The 23,404-nt window shown below is 40.2% G+C and overlaps 2 protein-coding genes across 2 annotated transcripts; both read right to left on the bottom strand.

The window, feature by feature from the left end:
* Nucleotides 1–1,343: 1,343 nt before the first annotated feature.
* Nucleotides 1,344–10,738, bottom strand: trim16 (tripartite motif containing 16). The gene is made up of 6 exons (XM_088928383.1): nucleotides 10,008–10,738; nucleotides 6,395–6,490; nucleotides 5,052–5,285; nucleotides 4,125–4,296; nucleotides 3,040–3,135; nucleotides 1,344–2,307 (listed from the first exon to the last, which is right to left on the bottom strand). Exons 1-6 carry the CDS (start codon nucleotides 10,683–10,685, stop codon nucleotides 1,700–1,702), a joined length of 1,884 nt encoding a protein of 627 aa, XP_088784509.1. The 5' UTR covers nucleotides 10,686–10,738; the 3' UTR covers nucleotides 1,344–1,699.
* A 3,575-nt stretch (nucleotides 10,739–14,313) lies between these two features.
* fads6 (fatty acid desaturase 6) lies at nucleotides 14,314–22,855 on the bottom strand. Its single transcript, XM_088927204.1, has 7 exons — nucleotides 22,807–22,855; nucleotides 22,254–22,666; nucleotides 21,054–21,220; nucleotides 20,056–20,236; nucleotides 19,381–19,568; nucleotides 16,946–17,125; nucleotides 14,314–16,649 (listed from the first exon to the last, which is right to left on the bottom strand). The coding sequence occupies exons 2-7, from the start codon at nucleotides 22,633–22,635 to the stop codon at nucleotides 16,500–16,502; spliced, it is 1,248 nt and encodes a 415-aa protein (XP_088783330.1). The 5' UTR covers nucleotides 22,636–22,666; nucleotides 22,807–22,855; the 3' UTR covers nucleotides 14,314–16,499.
* Nucleotides 22,856–23,404: the final 549 nt, after the last annotated feature.

Below are 23,404 nucleotides of genomic sequence, written 5' to 3'. Positions count from 1 at the left end.
ACATGCTTGTTGGTGGGCAGATTGTGTTACATTGTTTCTTTTAGAATTAAAGAGCAGTGTCAGGTAGAATTTGTTCGCGGGACAGAGCTACAGTATATACGAGAGGAGGGCAGAGGAATGTGGTCTCTGCACGTACAGCAGCAGCAAATTTCCTGGAAAATTCCTCAGTGGTCAAGGACTGTCCTAGCTGGGGTATATCTGGCCTAAGAAAGGCAGGTGAAATCCACCTCCTATTTCTCCTGCAACATTTAATATAAAGAGAAAGAAAGGGAGAGACCATTTTCCACTTATACAAGAAAACAGTAGTGAATTTTTGGCTTGCACATTGAAAGACAACAAAGGGAATTAAAGAAAATGGCAATTGCAATATTATTCCACTAGATGGAAGGCTTATGTTGGCAAGGAAAAAACTACTTTTTGCGATATTTCCAAAGTCGATTTGTAACATTACTTGGGCACTTGGGTCGTCACTCAGATTAATCACACGCACCAAATACAAAGTATCAGCTGATAAATTAATAATCAAAGAAACTGACGTATTCCCACAACCAAACTGTGCTGAAAGGATGACACTGTTCATACTGTTATGATACAGTTTCAAAATACAGAGGAAATGAACACATAAGGAGAAGAAAGGCATAAAGAACACATAAGGAAGGCATACACATGTTTTTAAAAGACAGAAACCAGAGGTAAGAAAAATACAATCACGATTTACATCAGAATTTAATATGTACATGAACAAAACAGCACATTAAAGAATACTTTTGACATTAAAGAAACTGTAAGCCACACTAAGAGACTGGTCACTATTGAGATGTTTAAGACACCGAAAACACTGATTCACAGTACAGTGTAAAGTTGTTGTTCTGGTTCATAAGTGACTTAGTTCTTGCTGTATGCTGTCTGCATATCATGACGTGTTATTTGCTGTCACAACACACTACCGCTATTTCTACCACTACGCTACTTTCACTACACAAACAGCAGCTCTCGTGACAGGCCCGTGAATAATACACTGCTGTACACTACTAGTCACACCGTGAAAGACATTAATAGCTATTCCATCTGGATTTCACAATCACCAAGGCTTTAGTTCAGACTTACTGTACAGTAAATTAAGCCTACTGCTCCTATGCTTTGAGGAAATTAAATTGGGTCTGCCATTATGTATACAAAAATATACTTTTCTAAAAGTTTGTGTTGTGTGATGACTGTGGTACAGATACAGCAGATCAATGCAAATACCTTTATTATTTTAAATATTAGTTGATTTAAAGTGTGATTTAAGTTAAACTAGGGACAACGTTTTTGAGTCACACAGTAAAAAAAAACAACACACATTTATTATTGAAATTTTGAAATTCATTTATTTTTTTATTTTTTATATAGCCATGCAGTTTGGAATGGCTGATTGCTAAAGCCTCAGCTTTCTGACAACAGCCCTTGTACTTCAGTCATGTATGGCGTTCACAGCCACAATGATTAACATCTCAGGCACCTTCCAGCCCTCAGTAAGACAGGTGAATGCAGCTGTTCTAAGAAGGCCCGGCTCACGTCACAGTGGAAGTCAACAGTCTATTAAGTTAAATGCAATTTTGTAGATATCATTTGTATTAGTTTCACACTGGTGGGGAATATTGAGTCTGAGTCTCAGGAGGCAGTACGCACTTTGTGCCAGTGCTTTCAGCAGTCTGGGTTACTTGGGCACTGAAAGTGTGGGAGGTGTGGGAAGTGTGGGAGGGGCTGAAGGGGTCTTCTGAGGAGGTGCTTCTCCAGGCCCAACCAGCTGAACCGTGTTCTCCTTCTTAGACAGCCAGAAGGCAGGGTAAAGGGGCTCTTGAAACTCAGCCTTGTACTTGTGGATAAGAGTCATGGTGTCCATGACTCCGTAGAAAGCCAGAACGCCCCTGGAGTAGTCGACGTAGACCCCGATGCGTGTGAACTTCTCCACCTTGAGCGGCGTCTCCACGTCGCCGTGCCAGGCTGAGAACTGCTTGCCGTTCCACTGCAGGCACCAGGAGAAGTCGTTGCCCGTGATGCAGCTGTTGCTCTCCTGGCCTTTACGGTCGATGCTCTTGTAGGTGACCCCCACGTGGGTGCCCTCTCCGCTGATGTCAGCCTCAAAATAGTGCCTACCCAGGTAGAAGCTCTCGGACGCCAGCACTTGACGCCAGTGCTCGAATCGCTCGGGGACGTCCGTGTAGGGGTGCTGCCAGGGTGTGGTGTTGGTCACCTTCCTGTTGTCTTCTGTGAGACGTAGGAACCTGTGTGCTGTGTCTGGGTCGAAGGTCATGGGGGAAGTATCTGGTGAAGGGATATGACAGGGTTATGAAGGTGGGATCTACTTTATTATTTTCATCAGCTAAGTTAATGATAGTAGTTACGGATATTTACATCCATCCATTTTCTAACTGCTTCTTCCAATTCATGTTCTCAGGGGAGCTGGAGCCTATCCTGGCAAGCAACAGGCTACAAAGGCAGGATACACCCTGGACAGGATGCCAGTCCATTGCAGGGCACACACAGACACAGATACACACATATTTACACCAGGGCCAGTTTTCATAGAAGTTAATTAACCTAGCAGTATGTTTTTGGATTGTGGAAGAACAGTGGAGGACCTATAGGAAACACAGAAGATCACAGGGCAACATACTGTACAAAGTCCACAAAGATAGCTGATAGTCAGATAGTCAGCAGTGCTAACCTCTGAGCCACTGTGCCATCCATTATGGATATTTACAGCTAACAGAAACTGTTCACTTTTTTATTAGATTTCTTTTCATGTTGACAGCTAACACATTATTACAGGAACAGCAAAAGGCTTAAAATAATAAATAAAAAGGCTAGTGCATTTCACAGTGAATTCATTCATTAATGATCATCTGCTACCTTGATACGTAGACTTGTTGAGGAAAATGTTCCAAGCACTGCTAGAGCTACTGTGGCAATGAGTTGATAAAGGTAATTGAAAGAGACTTAATGGGACTTAATAAATAATTGATTCTGTTAGGATTTGAATATGTGCCTACTCACATGTAAGGAAGTCACTCCGCGTCTGTGGCTCTGGCATTGAAATATGATGCTTAAGTGGGATTATTGCATGTACTGTGGTTTTTATGCTGCATTTATCTGAAAGAAGGCATAAGAAGAAAAATGGAAAGTTAGTGTCAGGTTTCAGCATACAGTTGTTGAATAGACAGCTGCAACACCATTGAATATGTCAAATTAAGTTTGTGGTAAAAATTAGGGTTTTTTTATTGTCATTTTTGAAACAGGTCTTTGTTCTAGGTAGTTTTGCTGAGCTGTAATTTGCAAGCTTTAATAATTTTTTTTTCTGTAAATATTATGCTGTGTTTTGTTTTCACCACATAATCGTAACCACATTATTTTTGTTGATTAAAAAACAAAAGGCAAGTATCTCACTTTCTCATATGCCTTATACTAATGTGATTCATAGGGAGTCTCTGCATTGAGTAATGTAGTTACTCAGTGAGCCTTTTGGTTTGTGGAACTGATTACAGGTGTAATTCTGAACTCTGCACATTATTATGACACACAGTCTCATACAAGTTAGATTCCCCAAGATTTCAACTGTCAGCCATTAACAAGGTCAACACAGCACATTTCCGAATCAACATTGAAACACAAAATAGACTAATAACAGACATACACTGATTCATATAAAATTTACACAGAGGGTTTTAGACTGTGGGAATGTGGAATAAGATAGCCATCCATATAAAATATCTTGCCTTCATTCTAATCTTGATCAATATAAGATCAATAATAAATCAATATTTATAAGAACAGCAATCATGTGAATATATTTGTTTTTCCCAAGTAAGATAAAAAGCCTTGGAATAAGAGGCAATGTAAAGCACCTGCAGTACTATAGATAAAGACCTTGTGCGTTTGGCCTGGGTGTAATAATGTTGCAGGGTCACAGAGAAAGATTTCCACTTAACATAGGAATTATGACCAGAATCTGAACATTTACAGGAATTCTGATGGTAATGCTGATCTTCCAAGATCAAGGTCAGCACTGTGGATGTTCCCATCAGGGCATGAAGAACACATGCAGTGTCTTGTGCCTCCCTGCAGGGGGTGCCCTAACTCACCGTTCTTGCAGACCTCCTTGAGATTGTCCCTGTAAGTGGACAGGAGCTGGCCACAAATCTCCTTTGTGGACTCAATCACAACTCTACTAAAGCTGGGTAGACGGTCCATGAGGCCAATGTAAATGCCAGGTAGGGTAACATCGGGTGCCCCCTGTTTCCATTCACAGTAATCCTGGAACACAGAAGGTAGCAATTATGGATTTGCAGACTTTATACAGTGTATTGGAGGTCGTGTATAGTCATAGTCATCCTTTGAATAGTCCCATTCAGAAATCTCATCTTTGTGGTCAGCACTTTGTGCACAGAGATGGATTAAATCTGAATCAGAAACATTAGTAACCTTGAGGTATAAAACAATGTTCTTAGTTCTGTGAATATTGTGCTTACTATAACGGAATGACCAAGCACAGTGATCAGGATCTTAACAGATACCATTCTGAGACAGAGGAGGAATAAATTGCTTTTCCAATTGTGTTCATCATATGGCTGTTAACTATAACCTACAGATTATACAAAATGGAAGGTAAACAGATCTTCTTAGAACACTAGCCTTTGTTTCCTCCTGTAAGTGCATTCAAAGTGTGGATTAAAATTGATAATTGAAACAGATTCAAAGAATAAATGCAAGAAAGGAAAGACATGACACGAAAGACAGTATACTAGTACAGCCAGGTCTAGAGTTTGTTTTTTTTTAATTTCTGATATAAGAATAGTATATAAAAAGACAAGAAACATTTTCACTCTCTGTGTAGAAAAAACTTGTCTGGGCAAAATGTTCTGTTCTTCAGGATTAGTCAGACTGGTCTTGAAAGCTTCATGTTCAAACATGTCAAGTACTTGAGTTTATTTTGAGCTACAATAGGAATACAAACAAGCCTGGGATACTGTGTGGACAGGGAAAAACTATTCCTTACTCTGGTACGTTACCTGGAGGAAATCAATATCATTCTTTTTCTTGGACAGCTTCTCCACTTGCACCTGTGTTTTCTTCAGTTCGGTGCACTTCTGCTCCAAGTGGGCCTTGATTCCCTCTGCCTGTTTGACAGCTGAGCTCTCCTCATTCACCAGGAACTCCTTCACCTCCTTCTTGGCCTTCTCCACTGCCTCAACCAGGGCTGAAAACTGCTCCTCAATGGTGGCCTTGACATCTTTCACAGAATTCTGAACAAGCACAACAGAACAACCAACGTGTCAGAGATTAGTAGCATCCCATCAAAAGAAGGCTATTTATACAGGAACCCAGAACAAAACAATGCAATTTCATATCCTTGCGTCCCTAATCTCCTTATGTTAGGATCCAGATCATATGCTTTTCTCCTTCAAAATGCGATTAATGTACCATTTCAAGAGTGGTTTCTTTCTTTCACGTGAAACACTAAATTAAATTAGTATATATATTCATGCAGATTTTAATTTATTTAATTTGCACCAGGTTTTATGATGGAAGTCTATTTTATTTACTTCCCTTTTTTGCCTGCTAAAAAATGCATCAAACCTAAAATTGTCAGAATTCAAAACCAGGTGTAGTTACATAACACGATGACAACTGTGAGCTACTATTCTGGTGACTTACAGAACGTTACCTTGAGATAGGTATGCATTCGTTTATTAGTTTTGGTATGCACACAATAAAAGTATTATGCAATCATTAACTTGTTAAATTGGCTCCAGGCTGTGTTCTACAAAACCACACCAGTAGGGTACACAATACAGCTGTAGATCCCAAGATACTATAGTTAAATGTGCCGATTTTGTTTAAAGTTATCAAAAACATCCAGAGAAGTTCAATGATGTGTGTTAAACAATTCTCTCTAAACCCTAATTCTTTGCAAAAGTTTTGTTTTCCACAAAACTACAAAATCCACCGATACCAGACAACTTCAAGGAATCAGCTCATTCATTTTCAGACTACCTGGTGAAGTTTGCAGCAGCTGTAAACACAAGGTACATCTGTTGCAAAGAAAGAGGAGGTGAAAAATACCTTTTCTGAAATATAGTGCTGTTACCAGAGTTTAGCCTCTTCTCCTTAGCTGGAGTTCTCGTGTTATTGCTGATAATATAAATATGTGAGAATGTCTTTATTGTCAGAATATAAACATCTGAAAGGACCTGTTTTTATTCATGTGTTGTGCTTTTATACCTTAAAGGCAGGAAGACAAATGCATGAACAGTCCCCTGGAATGCAAAAAACACAATCCCTTCTTTGGAATGCAATACTAGTGCTTCAGTTATTTGAAGTCATCTTTAGGTGCAGTAAATACAGTGTGTACCTCGATGGATTTGGTGTTGGTCTCTAGCTTGCTAATGGCATTCTCAGCAGCTGTAAGAGTTTTAATCATTTCTGCACATTTCTTCTGCATTTCTTCCTGAAAAACACAAGCAAAGCAAAAACGCATTGAGAACCACTGGTGGAAAAGTGACATGAATCTGATTAATTTGATAGCATTTGCTTTGTTGATAAAGTTTATTTTAAGAATTAATGCAGACAGTCTTTTGCTGTCTGCTTGGCTAAAGAATCAATGATGCAATTTTACCATCTGTAGGATAAAGACAGAGTTCCCAAGTTAGAATCCCCACTAACAGGTGCCCAAATTGTTCTCCATGAATGATTATCCATCTTCAAAACCCTGCATGGATTTTCTGGGTTTTAAGTGTTTCAAAAGAATCCATTCAACATACTGTAGCATTCCCAAAGAAACGCCTTGCCTGAAGAAATTTGAGGTTTTCCTTCACTTCAATATACTCAGATTTTTAAAAGGTCTTTTAAATAATGGCACATGTTGATGTATTAATGGTAACCTTCAATGTGCTGTATGATGTAGCAACATGCTGCCCAGCTTGTGATCAAGCTTGTGATCAGTACTCATCTTGGCTGCTGCTGCTATTTTAAAAATCTGTTGTGACTGATGCATTGAAATGCTGCTGCTTGAATTGTGTTGCATAAAAAAACTCTTTTGTATAAGAGTATAGAGAAAAATCAGATTAGCAATATAATCAGTATAGCAATATTAAGTTAGTAGTAGTTCAGGTGGGTAGCTACGTCAGCTACCTGAAGAAGGCCCCACGGCCGAAACGTTGTGTTCTCTTTCTTCTTTTTTTCAGCATGGAATAAACCTATTACTTGTTCCTTTGCAATATTAAGTTAGTGTTAGAGGTGGCTAGACCATATATTCTTCACAGAGGTTGAGACACTGCAACGAGCAGGAAGCAATCACGATATGCCTTAAGGAAACAGACTGACCTGGAAGAGCAGATTGAGACAAGATATTTTCATTATATGGAGTTTCTAGCACCCAAAACTTCTAGCTCACAGGATTCTAGTCGGGGTGAGAGGAATTAATTGAGGCCATTCAGTAATAAATGACCTCAAAAGTGTGCAAAACTCCTAGACCTGGCAGTCTTGTCAAGCAGTGCCACTTGGCTCTGAGAAGTGGAGGCTAAGTACTGTACACCCAGTGAAGCTCTCTTTAGGCAGGTGTGAATGGAGGCCCTCCACCAGGACAGATGCAACTTTACATAAATTATTTTCAGTTTAGCTGTCAGCGACACAGGTATAACCACCTTCCCCGTTTCCTACCCCCTAACCTCAGCCCACCAGTGTGCAGCTTTGCAGTGAACAATGTGATTTACTGTATGCTGTAGACCCATTCTGACAAGTCAGCAGTAGAAACATGTTAACTTGAGAGTGTGCTAGTCATTGTTTTTCTCTTAGATAATTGTCACTGCAGGAACCATCTCAGCTTTTTATCACACAATCCGGAAATACGAGAATTACAGTTCTCTTTGATAAACTTTAAAATGAGTTGTAGTCTTGCCCTCTGGCTTTTTAAAATAATTATAATAAGCAGAGTAGAGTGGGTCTGTACTTGTTTTACAAAGCTTTTATTTAATACACCCAAACATATCATTCTGATCAAGTCTGATGATTTTCTTACCTCTACTCCAGATGAATGAATAGAAACAAAAAATAGAGATATTACTCACAATTTGAAAAGCTGCATTATAAAACACAGATATGAAATTATCACTACTGCTGAGTTATGTAACTAAAATGCACTTTTATATGTCTTGACTTTTTTCTGATGCACCCATGGTGAGACATTAAAGCAGACATGTACTAGAGATGTTGCAAAAGAAAAACAGAAAACGATTTTTTTATATCAGATAACATACAAAGAAATCTATTTTGTTTCTGCCCAAGTATGTGACATTGGTTAATAATGAGGAAATACAGAGAACTTGTACTGCAACACTTTGTTTTGTTGAAATGCGTCATTAAGGTGTGTTGTGCTTGAAAGCAAGGTGGAGAAGGAATTTTGTACTAACAATCACAAGATTAAACGGTGCTAGGTTAGTGCTGTACTCTTAATGTAACAGTTACTCAAAGGATCTGTTACTTGTTTCATATTCAAATGAAGCTGCTAAAGAAAATGAGCTGTAGGTTTTTGTTACAGGAGCTCACAAACAATGAGATCTTGAAACCCAAGTCAGAACATGCCTGACAGAGCATTCCTGTTTTCTTTGAGGAGGGGGAGGGTTGGAGAATGCAGGAAGTGTAGGGTCAAAAGTTACAATTTCTCATAGATTGACATGATGCAGCTTCAGGGAATTAAGTTATTTCTTCCAATGTTATCAAATCAAGAATCTTTATCTTTTTTTTTGCTTGAGACAATTTCAGATGCTTCTGGAGAGATTTTGCAGAATAACTTGCAAAAATGGTTTTAACTTTAAAAAGTCTGGTGTTAATACAGTATTTGCAAGACAGTTTGTTTTTCTAAGTTTTACTATGTGGTACCAAGGAAATACCATTTACACTGTATTATTTTATGATTGGTAAATGCCAGGGAAATGACCACAGAGAGTCAGGACCTCGGTTTTCATCTCATTCATCCAACGGACAGTACCTGTTTTATAGTATAGCATCCCTGTCACTATACTGGGGCATTGGGACCCACACAGACCACAGGGTGAGCACTCCCTACTGGCCCCAATAACACCACTTCCAGCAGCAACCTTAGGTTCTGCTGGCAAAGACCCACTATACCTTCAAATACTGTATGTCTACATAATGTATATTAAAGAATTCCGTGTTCTTGTCTTTTCATAATCTATAGTACTTTGTGGAGCTGTTAGTAACACATTTCCCTATGTAATATGCAAATAGTGTTCGCTGTAACACAGATAACAAACAAGTTAAAAATCAACAGTGGTGTCTTCTTAACAAGTCTGGAGAAATGAAAGCTTGAATAAAGGACAGATGGAGTAGATTTTCCTTAGTTATCCACTTATCCACTTTTGCTGATGTAATTACCTAAGAAAGTGATTATATCATATGCAAGTCAAAAACAGTTCAGCTTTGTTTACTTACATGGGAAAATCAGATAGGCAAAAAACACCTGGTGGACACAGGAACTTCACAGGAGTTTTACTTTGTACTTTTATTCAGAAAAAAAAATAATACTCTGAGTGTTTTGTTTGTTTTTACTCTCCTTTAAGGCACCAGACTGGCTCCTCTGCAAACAAAGGACTGTTTATTTATATGCACTTTAAAATCCATGTATGTTCAAAGACAATGGAAATGTCAGAAAGAAAAGACTCCATACCAAAAGTTGATTTCTGCTTTCCTATGACAGCAATCCTGAGAGTAGCTCATGGAAAAATACAGAATAATTAAATATATTCAACAATTCCAACATTAATATGAATAAAGGGGGAAAAAATAGATCCTCTTCACTGACATTTCACATATGTCTGTATGCAAGACATTTTGAAATGAAATCAGTGTGCTACCCATTGTGAGGAAATTAGCTGTTTCTATATTCCTTCCTCTTCTAAGTGACATTTGCCCACGATTCCTGCGACACTCATACTGTAGGAACATACCTCAATCTGCTTTCTTGCATCCCCTACTGGCACAGTATTGTGCCCTCGGTGCCCTTCCTCCATGCAGCCCTGGCAGAGGCAGGAGTTGTCTGCCAGGCAGAAGACGTCCAGGGACAGCCGGTGGGTCTCGCAGGTCCGGGTATCGATGTCCCTCAGCGGCTCCACCAGCCGGTGGCTCTGGAACTTGACGTTCTCCAGGTGAGGTCGGAGGTGGCTCTCGCAGTAGGAGACCATGCAGGTGAGGCAGGACTTCACAGCCCTGGAGTGGGTCTCGATGCAGGAGTCACACACCACATCATCGGGGCCCAGGGCCGCCGGCGTCTCCTCCTCCTCCTCCACTTTCTCCACCTCCTCCGCTTTCTCTTCTCCTTCTCCTTCTCCGGGCTCTTGCATCTCCTCCGGAGTTTTTTCTTCATTGAACTCTTCCACTGTCTCTGCCTGGTGTTCCCCTGTCCCATTCACCAGACCGTTCTCCCCAGGGGGAGATCTGAACTGAGACGTGTGCTGGCACTGTGGACAGCTGGAGACATCCTTGCTCTCCGCTTTGTCCCATGTCTCATCCAGGCAACCCCTGCAGAAGCAGTGGCCACATTCAAAGGTTACAGGATCCTTAAAACCTCCAGAACATATGGGGCAGGCAGGCCGGTCCAGGGGCTTTGCTGTTTCAGTGTCAGGCATTGCGTCCAGTTTCCTGGATGCTTCTACACTCTCTGGCAACCTGAGCGCATGCACAAAGTGGAGCTTGAAACCACACCTAAGGTATGCAGAGCGTCAGAGCAGCTTCCCGGTCCCACCCCTCCCCCCGCCCCCACAGAAACCAGGCAGGGCACAGCAGTGAGGGGAGGAGAAGGCTGCAGAATGTTCTGAAAGCAAAAAGAAAAGTTACAAAGGAAGGGTAAATGTTTGTTCTGTTTTTTAATTCACCTTTTTTAACTTCTCTTCTTTGCATCCCGTTACACCTTGCTTCAGATACAGCACATGCTGCTCTGCTTGAGATACAGCTCCATTCAAAATTATCCAACTAAAAAGAACTTGTACATACTGTATTTATATATATAAATAAAAAACACCTCCTGAAAGCAAAATATCTCATGTAAACTGTTTGTGAAACAAATATGTCTCAAAGCATGGTATGTATCCTGTAAACATATATACTCTATATACTGTATACAGTACAAATGTATTAATAAATATCCCATCTTCTAGAAGATCAAGATTAAAACCATACAATTAGTAATGACATAAATATTAAACTAATGTAAGGCCACTTCTAAAAATATTATATTACTTATTAATAGTTAATTGTGTATAGTGCATGAACAAAATACTGTATGACAACTTAAAAGATCTACATGGAACATTTTGGAGCCTTATCTTTGCAAATATTTTTTATTATTATACTTATACTTTTATTATTATACTATTATACAACTATAGCTTGGATAAGGAGTTATTTGTCATGTCCCGAAGCAAACATAACCTAAGGCTCTTTAATAAAGTTATGCTTTGTATATACTTCCTTTCTGTTTTTTGGCAAATAATATTCACAGCGTTAACGCTCTGATTTAGATAGAAGGATAGTAGCCATCAGATATACCACCTTCAAACTCATCCTGAACAGAAACCGGAGAGTGTCTTGGAATAAGTCTACTCGACTCTAATTATCTACAAGATAATCAAAGCAATTAAAAATACAGGCGATGAAACGGGAAGAAATCAGATTTTCTCAATAGCAACATTACCACCTTCTAAGCTGAACTCGTCAGATCTCAGAAGCTAAGCCAGATTGGGGCTGGCCAATACTGGAATAGAAGACTTCAAGGGAAAACCAGGTTGCTATTGAAGAGATGTACTGTAGCTGCACCAGTAGATGGAACTCTTACCCCTGAAATAGTTTCCAAAGTAAAGATAAAATTTTCAGCTCCCCATTAAGGTGACAGGGATTACTGTTATACTTCAGATAAAAAACTTTAAGCATTTTTAAACTTCAACTCACTTTAAACTCATGTTGCATCTACCAGGTCAGTGAAGATCCCATGTTATTGACGAAGATCCTATGTCAATAGTGTTAACCTTGGTGTCCCTGCTAAATTCCTCTCTGGAAAGACAGTAATAATTGTGGTTTAGTTTAAACACAGGAAAGCCACCCATTATATGACTGAAACTTAAAGATGACTCAGTTCTTGTTGTATATTCATTTTGGTATTTTTTAATTGCTTTGATCCTCAAAGTGCTAAACTATGATAAGTAGAAACAATGTGTAATAGCCATGACTAACTTTTGTCTGCTTTGCCAATAATGCTAATATTATGCACAGTACTTTTACCACCTGTCCTTAAGTAACTTACACTGCAGCTGAAGAAATAGTTAATTTCACCTGTTGTGCTGGTGTACAGAAATCTTATCTACTGTCCTACTGGGTCAAGACAAACAAGACATATTCAAAGTTCATATAAGCCGTCCAGGTAAATAGGGACCATGATTAGATGTTTCTTTGGAACAAAAATGCTGACAGTTGTTTTTCACAAATGACTACCAGTGACACCCCCTTTACTGATCATCACCCGATCACCGTTTTTAATTAAATAATAGTCACAATGGAGAATTTAACACAACCCATGGTGTAGGCAGTAGCGATTAAGGAAGTGCATTTGTTCAATTTGCACTTTAAAAGTGCAAATGTCAACTTGCATAATTCAACAAAGTTTATCAACCTGCAGAACCTGATAAGTGAGACTGAAAGCAGTGAATAACGTCACTAGAAATCTTAACTTCACTTAGTGTCAATGTCCACCTTTGAGCTCAGAGGCTAATAAAACTTCCTAAAATCAGTTATTCATGAAAAAATAAGAACTCTTAAAATAACAGCATGGAAGACTTGGCTGCAACATCAGGTTAGTTCTCTACGTTTTGAATTCTTCAGAGGCCTACAAGATTAATTTGCACTGTGTCACCCTCTCCTGATAACTGATACTGTATGTGAAGGGTTCTACACTATTTCTCAATCAGAAAGACTCTGATCTGTATCTAAGGTGATAGCTCTGTGTAAGACACAGAACACTTTCACAATAAGAATTCATGAATCAATGCCACTTTGACCACAGGCTGAGGTTTTGTATGAGTTTGTATTTTGTAGAAGGAATGGGTGCTTACAGAAATGGTATACATTCAAGAAACACGGCAAAAATAAAGATAACTGTTTTTTCCCTTTCTTATAAACAGCATGTTTATATAATCTTAATCTTAAATCTTATTTTAATACCCACTGAAATATTGTCAACAGTTTAGTAATCTAGGGGAAAACTTACACGTCTTATTGTGTTGTAAGGTATATATTTTCCTTTTCCCGTACACTTGGAAATAGCGCTCCCCATTTCGGATTCAAATTATTTTTGTTAATGCCCCCTTGTGAGTGTGCTATTCAAAATTGTATTATACTGTATTGTATTGTATTAGTTTTGTTACTTGTTATTTATATTTATGTAAATTTGTATTTAAAGTGCTTTAATTAAAATGATACTGATGTGTCATTTGATGTGTGGCTTAACAAATTAGTTTTCTAACACAACTTCAAAAAGCTTTTAAATGTAATTTTACAACATTTTCCTAAAGGGAGGAAATGTCCCGAGGTCCCCAGTTGCTGTGTAAACTGTAAAATCATTAGGTGCCTGAGACTTGGATGGTAATGAAACCGGTTTAGTACTCAGGATTCTGAAGTGATCTCCCAGTGCAGGATGCTGAAAGTGAATTTCATCACCTTTTTTGCCAGTGCTAACAAAGAGCAGTTAAGGGTTTTCACATCAGCTACATAGGGTTCATTTCCAGAACCAGATATGTAGATATTGGAGAAAAAAAAACTATTTCTCTACACATTAATAATGTCTGGCATTACTGTCATGCAAAATAGAAAAGATTACAACATTGATAGTTTTCCAAGTTCAGCTGGAGGTTCAAACTGAGATTTTTCTGCACAGATCCCTTCAGGCAGAAGAAAAGGTGCCACCTAGTGGAAAATACAGAACACCCACTTAGAATTCAGTATCGCAAACCCCAGATTCTTTAAACTAGCATGATAATATGGTAAATAAGAACTACCAAAAAATATTTTGTTTGAAAAATACATTCTGTCCACCTCTTCATTCATTACATTTAGACAATGCTTGATAAAGCGTTGCTAAATGTGATTGGTAAACCTACAGTATTAAACACAGACTTGTGCATCCATGAACTACTATCACAAGTTAACATTTTCATTCCATTGATTTAAACCTGAAAAGAAAGAGAGGTCACCTTATATTTGGCTTAAGTAATTATTTACTTTTTATTAAACATTGTCCCTTTATTACATACAGTATCTGGTCTAGACAGGGCTGGGGTCAGATCAGAACAAATTCTGAAATGCTATTGGTTTCATTGATATTTGATTAGCAGTATTAATTAAAATTGCATAAAACGAGTCATATTCACCTCTGTTTTAAATTACAAGAGCACAAAGAAATTGTTAAGTACATTTAAAATGAAAGACACTGAACACTAGAGTTATTAGGCAAATATGTAGCTATATATTCTGCATTCCATTAGGCTCTATAGAATAGCCCTCCTTACTGCAAGAGTGAGTTCAAGCCAACCTTGTCATTTGCACATTATTAACTAGTAACTGACAGGACACTTGTATTCATTAGATGCTTAAATACTGTATGTCTTATGAATTTCTGGAAAGAAATCCTGCAATGGTGAACACTGAATAATGTTTAGTTTATGACAGAAATGGCCAACACTGCTCCCAGAAAGACAAGTTTTATGATTCACAGCCTTAAACAATTTTGAAATACATGGAACAATTTCATTTTGACCACTGAAGCAGGTGGGTTGTTCAGTTAGGTGATATACTGTAGATATCATCTGAAACGAATGCCTAGCCCTCAAGGATCACAGCTAGGCACTCCTGTCTTGACTGAACCAATTATCTTCCCAAATGCATCAGTGTTGGAAGAGTTTATTGATGCGCCTGTGGATTGAGAATCTTCAGAACCAGGGCTGGTCACCCCTGGTTTCCGAGTGTACCCTAATTCTGCAGTTAGCCAAGATAAAAGCACACAGAATTCAAAGTGAAAATACAGCAAGGATTAGAGAGGCATGACAAAACATTTTATCTGTAGGAAATACTGGAAAAGCAACAGTAATGCTTTGTATGCCCACAGTAAAATCACTGGAAGATGGCAAATTTACCATACTAGGTTTTAGGAAGGGCACATCAGATCTACTGTAAATACCCAGTTTCACGACTTAATACTAGTAGGAAACACTTCATGTTTTTGTGCTGGTATGAACTCAACTCATTTGATGTTTTCTCCCTTCTACAATGAATCAGTTGGGGTTTTTTCCTGATGGTGGTCATATTCATATTTGTAAACATGTTACCGTCTGGAATTATTCAACCTAAATGAAAACTCAATGAATCACTTCCCTGGTATGTCTCTGAAACATTCACACACTGTATGACTCTTTTCTGTATTATTATAAAATGTGAACTCTGAAAGTGTTCAGTTATAGGCAGAGGTTCACTGCTTCACATGAAAGGCAATCTGACCCTTTGCAGGTGGTAGAACTTGACTCACTCATTGTAAACATCAGCCCTTCATATAAAGTCTTGCATATTAGTCTAAAAAAAAGTTATTTTTGTTTTATTGCATTGAATTGTTGCAGTTTATGTAGACAGAAAAAGTCTGGTGCCGCAACTATTCTTCAGAACTTAAGCATTAAGCCACAGTTGGCAAGCAGTGTGCTATATAATGTGCAATCTGTAAAGTACTGTTGGAATAATCCTGATCTAGAGCTTTCCAAAAAAAGAAACATTCATTCTTTAATCAAATAACTTTAAAAATGTGCCCTAGCATATGTGATGGTTGTATTTCTGATTGAATGTTGTAGCATAAGGAATAGCAATGGGATTGATGCAGAAGCATCTGTGCCTCTCTCTCACTAGCTCAGCAAGGCTGAAGTCATACGTTACATTCTTGCACATTTATGGCTCAAAACACCTGCTGAAGATGTTCCTGTTCCAAATGGCCCTTGTTTAGGTGCCACTGTGATGACTGCTCAGTACTAATTCATCAGCAGGTGGTGTAGCTTTGCAACTGCTGGGTATTTTCACAGGGTTTCCAGGTAAAAGAAAACACCCGGCACCTTTCCACTTACATTTCCCCTTTTTCAGTTGCTTTAAGACTATAAACATAGAGTTGTTTATCATATGGCTTCAGCACTCTGCAGTCAGTTGCGGAAGAGCAGAGGTATGACCAGAAACATGGCATGGTATTTTACTGGCTCTTAAAAATTAACAAAAAAAAGAAATATGTACTTGGGGAAAAAAAAGGAAAAAAACACATTTCATTCAGCGGTGATAGTAGCTTCTTAGGTAGAGTTTCAAATGCTCAAGCTGTCTGCTAACACATTTTTTAGTACTATGGGAAATTGTTCACTCCCCCCACACCCTCACTGGATCCCAACGAGCTCTGTAATGGGGGGAGCGAACACCATGAGCTCCTGGTATTTGTCAAAGAAGAGGCGCAGTCGGGAGAGGTATGTGTCCTCGTGGTAGGGCAGCTGTTTTTCTCTGAGATACTGCGACACAATAGGCTTCACCTGAGTAAGAAAGAGACAGGAATAGCTGGTGAGCATTACAACCAGGTGCATTGGTAGGTGGGGGATCACAACAATAGGTAGGTACACTTTGAGTAAAATTATTTTTTCACATGTTTAGGTCAGAAACAGGAAACACCAAAGGGGTGAAACTTTGGATCTTGACTCATGGACTGAAAAGGAAGTTAGGTGGAAGCATTCGCTTTGAGCTAACGTGCATCAGCTTCTCCTTTGCCACACTCATCTCCGGGTACATGGATGAATTGTAGGGAGAGGAAGGAATACGCCGCCAGACGCACCTTTAGACACATGTGGTCGGAGAGGAAGGGGAAGAGGTGATGCTCCACGTGGCAGTTGATGAGGGAGTGACCGAACGTCCAGTCCAGCAGGGGGTTCCGGGGCAGATTGAGAACCCCGTGTGTCATTTGGTAGATCCTCTTGGGCCTGCGGTGTGGGGAGAACATAGCCAGGCCAATGTGCTGCAAGATAAGGCATGGAGATGGGAGACCAAGTTACTGGAGAGGGCCAGAGGTGGTGCTAAAGCCGTGTGCGAGTGACCCATGTATTCGACTCACACTTTTATCCAAAGCAACTTACTTTCGCTCTCACTTACACAGCTGGGCGTTTTTCTGTAATCATTCAGCTGAAGTGTCTTGGCCAAGGTCACAATAGGAGTATCTCACCTGGGATACGAACCCTTAACTTTCCAGTTACCAGTTTCCAGAACCCCTAACTCCTGGCTCCGCACTGCTGCCCCCTGTGATGAGACTGATCACAAACAGCACCGCTGCTCCTCACGCACATGGACTGGGTCAGTCACATGAACTTGCCGTCTGGGTGCTTATCAGGTCAAGTGGAAGTGCTTTGCCCAGGAGAGCTGAAAAACCTGGATGAGTCACCGCTGGAAAGGTTACTCTAGGTTTGCTCTAGGTTTCTAGTGACCTGGAAAGGGCAAGCAGGACAGGAATGACCTGCCAACAACAACAGTCACCAGGGTTTCTGGCTCTCAGACTGAATGGGAAACATCATCCCGTCTGTATTTGATCAAAGCTCTTTATTTTTACTTTGGTCAGGGGATTATAGCTCTGCAGCATAATCTATTCCCAAAAGCCACCAGGTCTAGATAAATCTGCAATAAATTTGCTATTACAAAAAAAATAGGAAAAATAAATTATTAATGTAACTGAAATGAGCTACTACTCAATGTCAGGACCTTTCTAGTGCAGGTGGCTTTTTCCATTGATGGCAAAAATTAAGAAATAATTTATCATTGCTCAGCAAATCTCTGGATGTGCTATTTAGTTTTGAAGAACAGCTGTTTGACAGCTACTGCCTTAATCCAGTACACAGAAGGAAAACAAAAAGTGAATGTTCAAGCACTTCTAAATGTTGTTCTCCTCTTTTTTGAAGGAAAAAACGTTCCTTCAATGTAATAGAATTGTGTCAAAGTGGTCTTAGACTAAGCTGCAACCAAAAACAGTCTGGAATTTTCCCAAAACCCATAACATTTAGCACCGAAAATAAGAGGCGTCTTTTTTTAATAAGAGAAACATTGTTTTATGCTCTTGTTTCATCACGTGCAGTACATACGTCACTGGAGTAAGGTACAAATGTCATTTTTTATTATGCAGAAGACATTATTCCACAAAGATAGCTTTACTGAAGATTTACGTTTTCAAATGACTCACACTTAACAATAACTTAGTACAATAAAATAACTAAACAGTAAAAATGTCCAGCATGCAGACAATTTGTTATTGTGCCTCGTTTTAAGACTAGACTTTTGTCATGCAAATTAAAATGAGAAAATTCTTTCTTTTCAAAGACTAGGAGAACAAAACACACATGATATTCACACGATCACAAGCAACAATGGAACTTTTATTCAGAGCGTGATGAAGAATGAAGTCTTTAGAAATGCTTAAGGCCAAAGGGGCAAGAAATTGATACTTAAATATTAACACCCTGCCATTCAAACCAGGGCCTCAACCAGAATATTGCATTTTGTCTTTGTATCCAGACATTAACCTGCCTTTTGGTCCAGCTCAGACTGAACAGAGAATGGCTCTAATTCATTGCACACTTTATGGAAACAGAAGGTACTGCCATTAGCCAAAACCTGAAACATTTGAGTTAGCCTCTTACCCTTAAACGTCCTTCTGAAATACAAACGTATAACATACTACACCCCTGACTGAAGGCCATTGCAGGCAGTGTAATAAATATGACGTTTTGCATTTTACAATGCAAAGGGAAGAATAAGTCCATGTGTTATAGAGTGTGATCATCCTATTATCTGTGTGGGTCCTAATGCCCCATTATAGTGACAGAGACACTATACTGTAGAAAAAAAAGGTGCCGTCCCTCGGATGAGGAGGTTCTGACTCTCCATGGTCATTAAAAATCCCAGGGCCTTTCTCAAAAAGAGTAGGAGTGTTACACCGGAATCCTGGCCACGTTTCCCCCCAGCCTTTACCAGTCATGGCCTCCTAATAATCCCCATCTCTGAACTGGCTTCATCACTCTGCTCTCCTTCCCACTGATAGCTGATGTGTGGTGAGTGTACTGGTGCATTATGGCTACTGTCACATCATCCAGGCGGGGACTGCACATTATTATTGTTATTAAGGTGACATCTCGCCCTGTGCTCTAAGAAGCCTGACCTCAGTGGAGTGCCTGTCAGAGTCCAGGGGCTGCACACACATGCTGTGAAAGCCGGGACCGCCGGCCTTACCTGGAAGATGTTGACATGAATGTACGGCAGGGAGAAGAGAGCCCTGCAGAGCAGCATGCACAGCAGAGCGGAGCCGGAGGACTGGAAGCCGGAGACGTGGAGGAGCAGCCAGTACTGAGAGTACAGCCCCAGAGCCATCAAGCACCCTGTCCTCAGTGCAAGGCCTGGGGCATGCTCTTTCAGCAGACCTGCAGCAGCACACACATCAGTTAACACATGGAACACATGTACTGCGCTGTGGCAGGAAGGGGTCATTCAGATGCAGTTTGTCAATATGGCAGATTCATTTACTGCAGGAGGAAACTGGAAGAAGCTGGAACAGGGTGAAGGATATTGGTTCAATGGCCAGCTCCATCTCAGTTGATTTTTACTTTTCCTGCTTAATATTCTATTTGTAATATCAAACCACCAGTAATAGAAAGAGTCTTGAATAGCCTAGAGTCAGAACTCACATCAAAGCTGCTAATCTGCTTCTGATCAAGAACCACACTTCATGCTGTCTTTTAAAAAGCTCACATTACACCTTTAACACTTTACTTATCTTCTAACTGAAATGCCACCTACCTCACTGTAGACAGTTTTATAGCCTGCACATATCCTATGGAGAATTGTTCAGAGGCTGTTTTTTTTGCAAAATGCTGCTTCACAGACCCAACGTCAGCCCCAGGTTCATACCTAGAGCGACTAGAGGGGTGAGGATGGGCACTGCCAGAGGAGCCAGGAATAGGTAGACGTATCTGGGCAGGATAGGAATGCGCCAGGTGCTGGAGTCTCCCAAGCCAATCACATTGGTGTGGGCATGGTGGAGCTTGACGTGAGCCTCGATACCAGCCTTGGCAGGGAATGAGCCGCACACCTGAGGTGACAGACACTACCTTAAATTGCGCTGTTTGAACTGAGCCACTTTTTAACTGGTCTCCTCTCCTTTGCTTCTGCTTTCTCTTTTTGTAATTTCCCTGCAGAGGCCCATTAATTCTAAATGCTTTATCAAGACTGTATTCCAGATAATCTTGTTACTGTGGTTTGTAGATTATTTTTATGTTCCTGTCAAGCAGGGGAAGTAGCAACCTGGAGAAGTACTGTAACCTAATCTTTCTTCAGTTAACCCTTATATCACGTTTACTGTACCTGGGAAGAAAACATTCAAAAAGATAGCAGTGGTGTCAGTAGTAGAAATGTATTTAAACAGTAAAATAATTACATGGTCTGGACATCTTATTTGTAGGCAATTGTGTATGACACTTTTATCTTTCCAGGCAACAGAAGCAAAGGGTAACTGATCTAAAAAGGTTAAATAAATAGTTCTTGGTGTCATTCCATTCTGCTCTAGGCATTTTCCGGTCAGTGTACTTTTAAACTTGGTGTTTACATTAGAGGAATTTTGGTTCATTGGGATGAGCAATATATTAACGAGCATTTACTAATCTATTACTGATCTGTATGTCCAGTTATCTGCATTACTGAATACACTGGACTACACTAAAAAATGTAACAGATCTCAATACCAACATGAAACAAACAATAAACAAGCGTGTTGGTTGCAAAAGATCTATGAGTGTCTTTTCATCTAACTCAACTCAACTTATCTTGACAAAAGCAGTAGATCGGGAGTAGAAATGCAAAGAACGGTTTAATTTGGCAAAATTAAAAAGACAAAAAGCAATAGTTTTAACCTCAATGAAGAACACGGCCCAGAACCCTCCCCAAGCCCGGGACTCGCTTAAAGCCCCGTGGCTGGCCAGATGAGTCCCCTTTACAGTGATGATAGCATGTGCAGTCCCCATGAGCAACACTCCCATTGCAAAAACCAAGGGCTGAGGAGAGCCCAACAACAGGAACCCTAAAGGGAAAGAGAGAGAAAAAGTGAATCAATAACAGGTGTGGAGTTGCCTAACCCTTTTTATACTAGAATGGGAAAAAGTTCAAACTTCCAGATCTTCCACAGTGAGGGAACTACTACCACTGACTAAGAAAAGGCTTTGAACTGTTTCTGTACTGAAATAGTATCAATGGTTTCACATGGAATTGTAAATGGACAAAGAGCCAGGCAAACTCATGGGACTGTTGAAGTCAGACAAACCACATAAAAGACATCAATTACACAGCCAATTAGCCATTTAGCAATCTAGATGAACTAGCAGCATCTGTGTAGCTGAGCAGTTGGGGTGAAGACTTTACACCTTTTTTCTGTTTTCACAGCTCACAGCTCTGTTGTCTGGCTGCCATTTCACTGTACCAGTTGAAGAAAGGGTCACCAAATAACCCTTTGAAATTTGGCTAAAACACTGCACTGCACAACGATTGCATTAGAAGAGATTAAATGCAAACTTTATAAAAGTAGCTTCTGGTCTCCTTCCAGTTCTTTCAAAATCACAAGTGAAATATTTTAAATTCTCTCAGCTTAAGAAACAACGTGACAATATATATATATAAATCTGACATGGCATGGATATGTGTGGCCAAATGCCAGAAAATGTAATTGTAATGTTTTACACAACCTGAAAAAAATAATACAATAATGAATAAATTCTATTGTTCAGTTCAGCTGCAGATCAGCAAGTTTTCATTCTGGACACTTAGGAAAACAGAAACAGAAAGAGCACAGTTAATCAGTTGGGTTTTAGTTTTGAAGTCTTTAAATGGGATTACTTTGCGCTAAGGTGGCATGGCATTTCATTACGGCTGACCTCACACTGCACAGCACTTTATTAAACCAGAAGCTTGCGTTATAAGATTTGCTCAGTCAAAGCAGAATTGCAAGACAGGAGAAAATGTAATCAGCTGGCAGGGTAATTAAATTATCTAATAAAATAAGGGTGTGAAGAAATTCAAGATTTTTGTTGGCATTCTAAGCAGCATAACCAGCATCTTACCTGCAGGCAAGGAGAGGAAAGCAGAGAGAAGGATGGAGCAGTCAATGCCCTGTCTCTCCCACCAGCTGCTCTCTCTGACAACTTTCTGTACCAGCCCGGTCAGCTCCATCATCAGACTCTCCCTCTCCGTCTCCTCTGTCCCTTTCTTCTGCACCACAGCTGCCTTCCTGCCAGCAGCACCTCCTGTCTTAAGTCTGTTCTCATTTGTAACAGGAGAGTCTTGACCAACAGCCTCCAAGCTGACCACCCCTGTGTCCTTCAGCTGCCACTCATTTCCTGGGAGCTCCAGCTGGGATGAGGGCTCTTCTTCCCAGCTTTTCCAGCCTGGATCCCTTTCTTCTCCCCTGTGTCCTCCCACACACCTCCCTGGCTCGCTCGCCATTCCGTCGTGCGACACTCTTCAGAGCCAAATGCTGCAGAGAGAGGTGATGGTAAGTTAAAAAGCAGAGTCAAGAAAGAGGAGGTTTCAGGGCAGAACCCTCACAACAGGAATGGAATGCAACCACAATAACAAAACAAGCAATAGGACAAATTGTCTAACACACGCTCATACCCTGAGCCTAATGCAGAGCACACGGCAATTTTCTGTATTCTACTCTCCTCCACGCTGCACTTTCTGAGCTGCAGGACACTCCCCGTTACTGTACTGTACCAAGGGATCCAGCCAGCTTCGTCCTCTTCGTGCTGATTTCAGGCAAGCAGAAAAATCATGCAGACCTGTCCAGCTGCGATCCTGCCAGCCCAGACTTGAGCTGCTTTTGGCTAGCCACCCTAGAGAGAGTCTGGCAGCCCCTGTTTCATACTGCAGCGGCTAATCAATCCTTTTCTGCGGCAGCGCTCCCCATACATCCGCGTCCTTTTCTTTCCCCTTGGCAGAGGTCCTGGGAAAGCACTGAAAGGAGGAGGGGGAACCGAGGGGGATGTCAATGGAAGCTGGATGTGCCGAGACAGCTTTTATCCCGACAGAAAACCTGCAAGGAAAGAAAAGTGCGCAGGAAAGAAGAAAAAACAGAAAGCAGCTTTTATCAAGACCTAACAGAGCTCCGTGGGTCTTAAGCAACGCAGGCTGGAAAGACCTAAAAAAAGCCACAGCATTGATGTAAGATATCAAGTTTTGTAGCTTCGCTCATGTGGTACTCAGAGACACGGGC

Source organism: Atractosteus spatula, chromosome 11, assembly GCF_055471065.1.
Source record: "Atractosteus spatula isolate fAtrSpa1 chromosome 11, fAtrSpa1.hap1, whole genome shotgun sequence".
NCBI lineage: Eukaryota > Metazoa > Chordata > Actinopteri > Semionotiformes > Lepisosteidae > Atractosteus > Atractosteus spatula.
This window is presented reverse-complemented; position numbering and strand designations above follow the sequence as displayed.

What these genes read in the sequence shown, in the direction of transcription:
- trim16 (XM_088928383.1), bottom strand. Translation starts at nt 10,685, where the DNA reads ATGCCTGACACTGAAACAGCAAAGCCCCTGGACCGGCCTGCCTGCCCC. An exon ending in CCAACACCAAATCCATCGAG is followed by an intron (nt 5,286 to 6,394) that starts GTACACACTGTA and finishes GTGCTTGTTCAG; the next exon opens with AATTCTGTGAAAGATGTCAA. An exon ending in CAAGGAGGTCTGCAAGAACG is followed by an intron (nt 3,136 to 4,124) that starts GTGAGTTAGGGC and finishes GCCTTCTTTCAG; the next exon opens with ATAAATGCAGCATAAAAACC.
- fads6 (XM_088927204.1), bottom strand. Translation starts at nt 22,635, where the DNA reads ATGGCGAGCGAGCCAGGGAGGTGTGTGGGAGGACACAGGGGAGAAGAA. An exon ending in GGGCCGTGTTCTTCATTGAG is followed by an intron (nt 20,237 to 21,053) that starts GTTAAAACTATT and finishes CTGTCACCTCAG; the next exon opens with GTGTGCGGCTCATTCCCTGC. An exon ending in CACCCCTCTAGTCGCTCTAG is followed by an intron (nt 19,569 to 20,055) that starts GTATGAACCTGG and finishes GTGCTGCTGCAG; the next exon opens with GTCTGCTGAAAGAGCATGCC.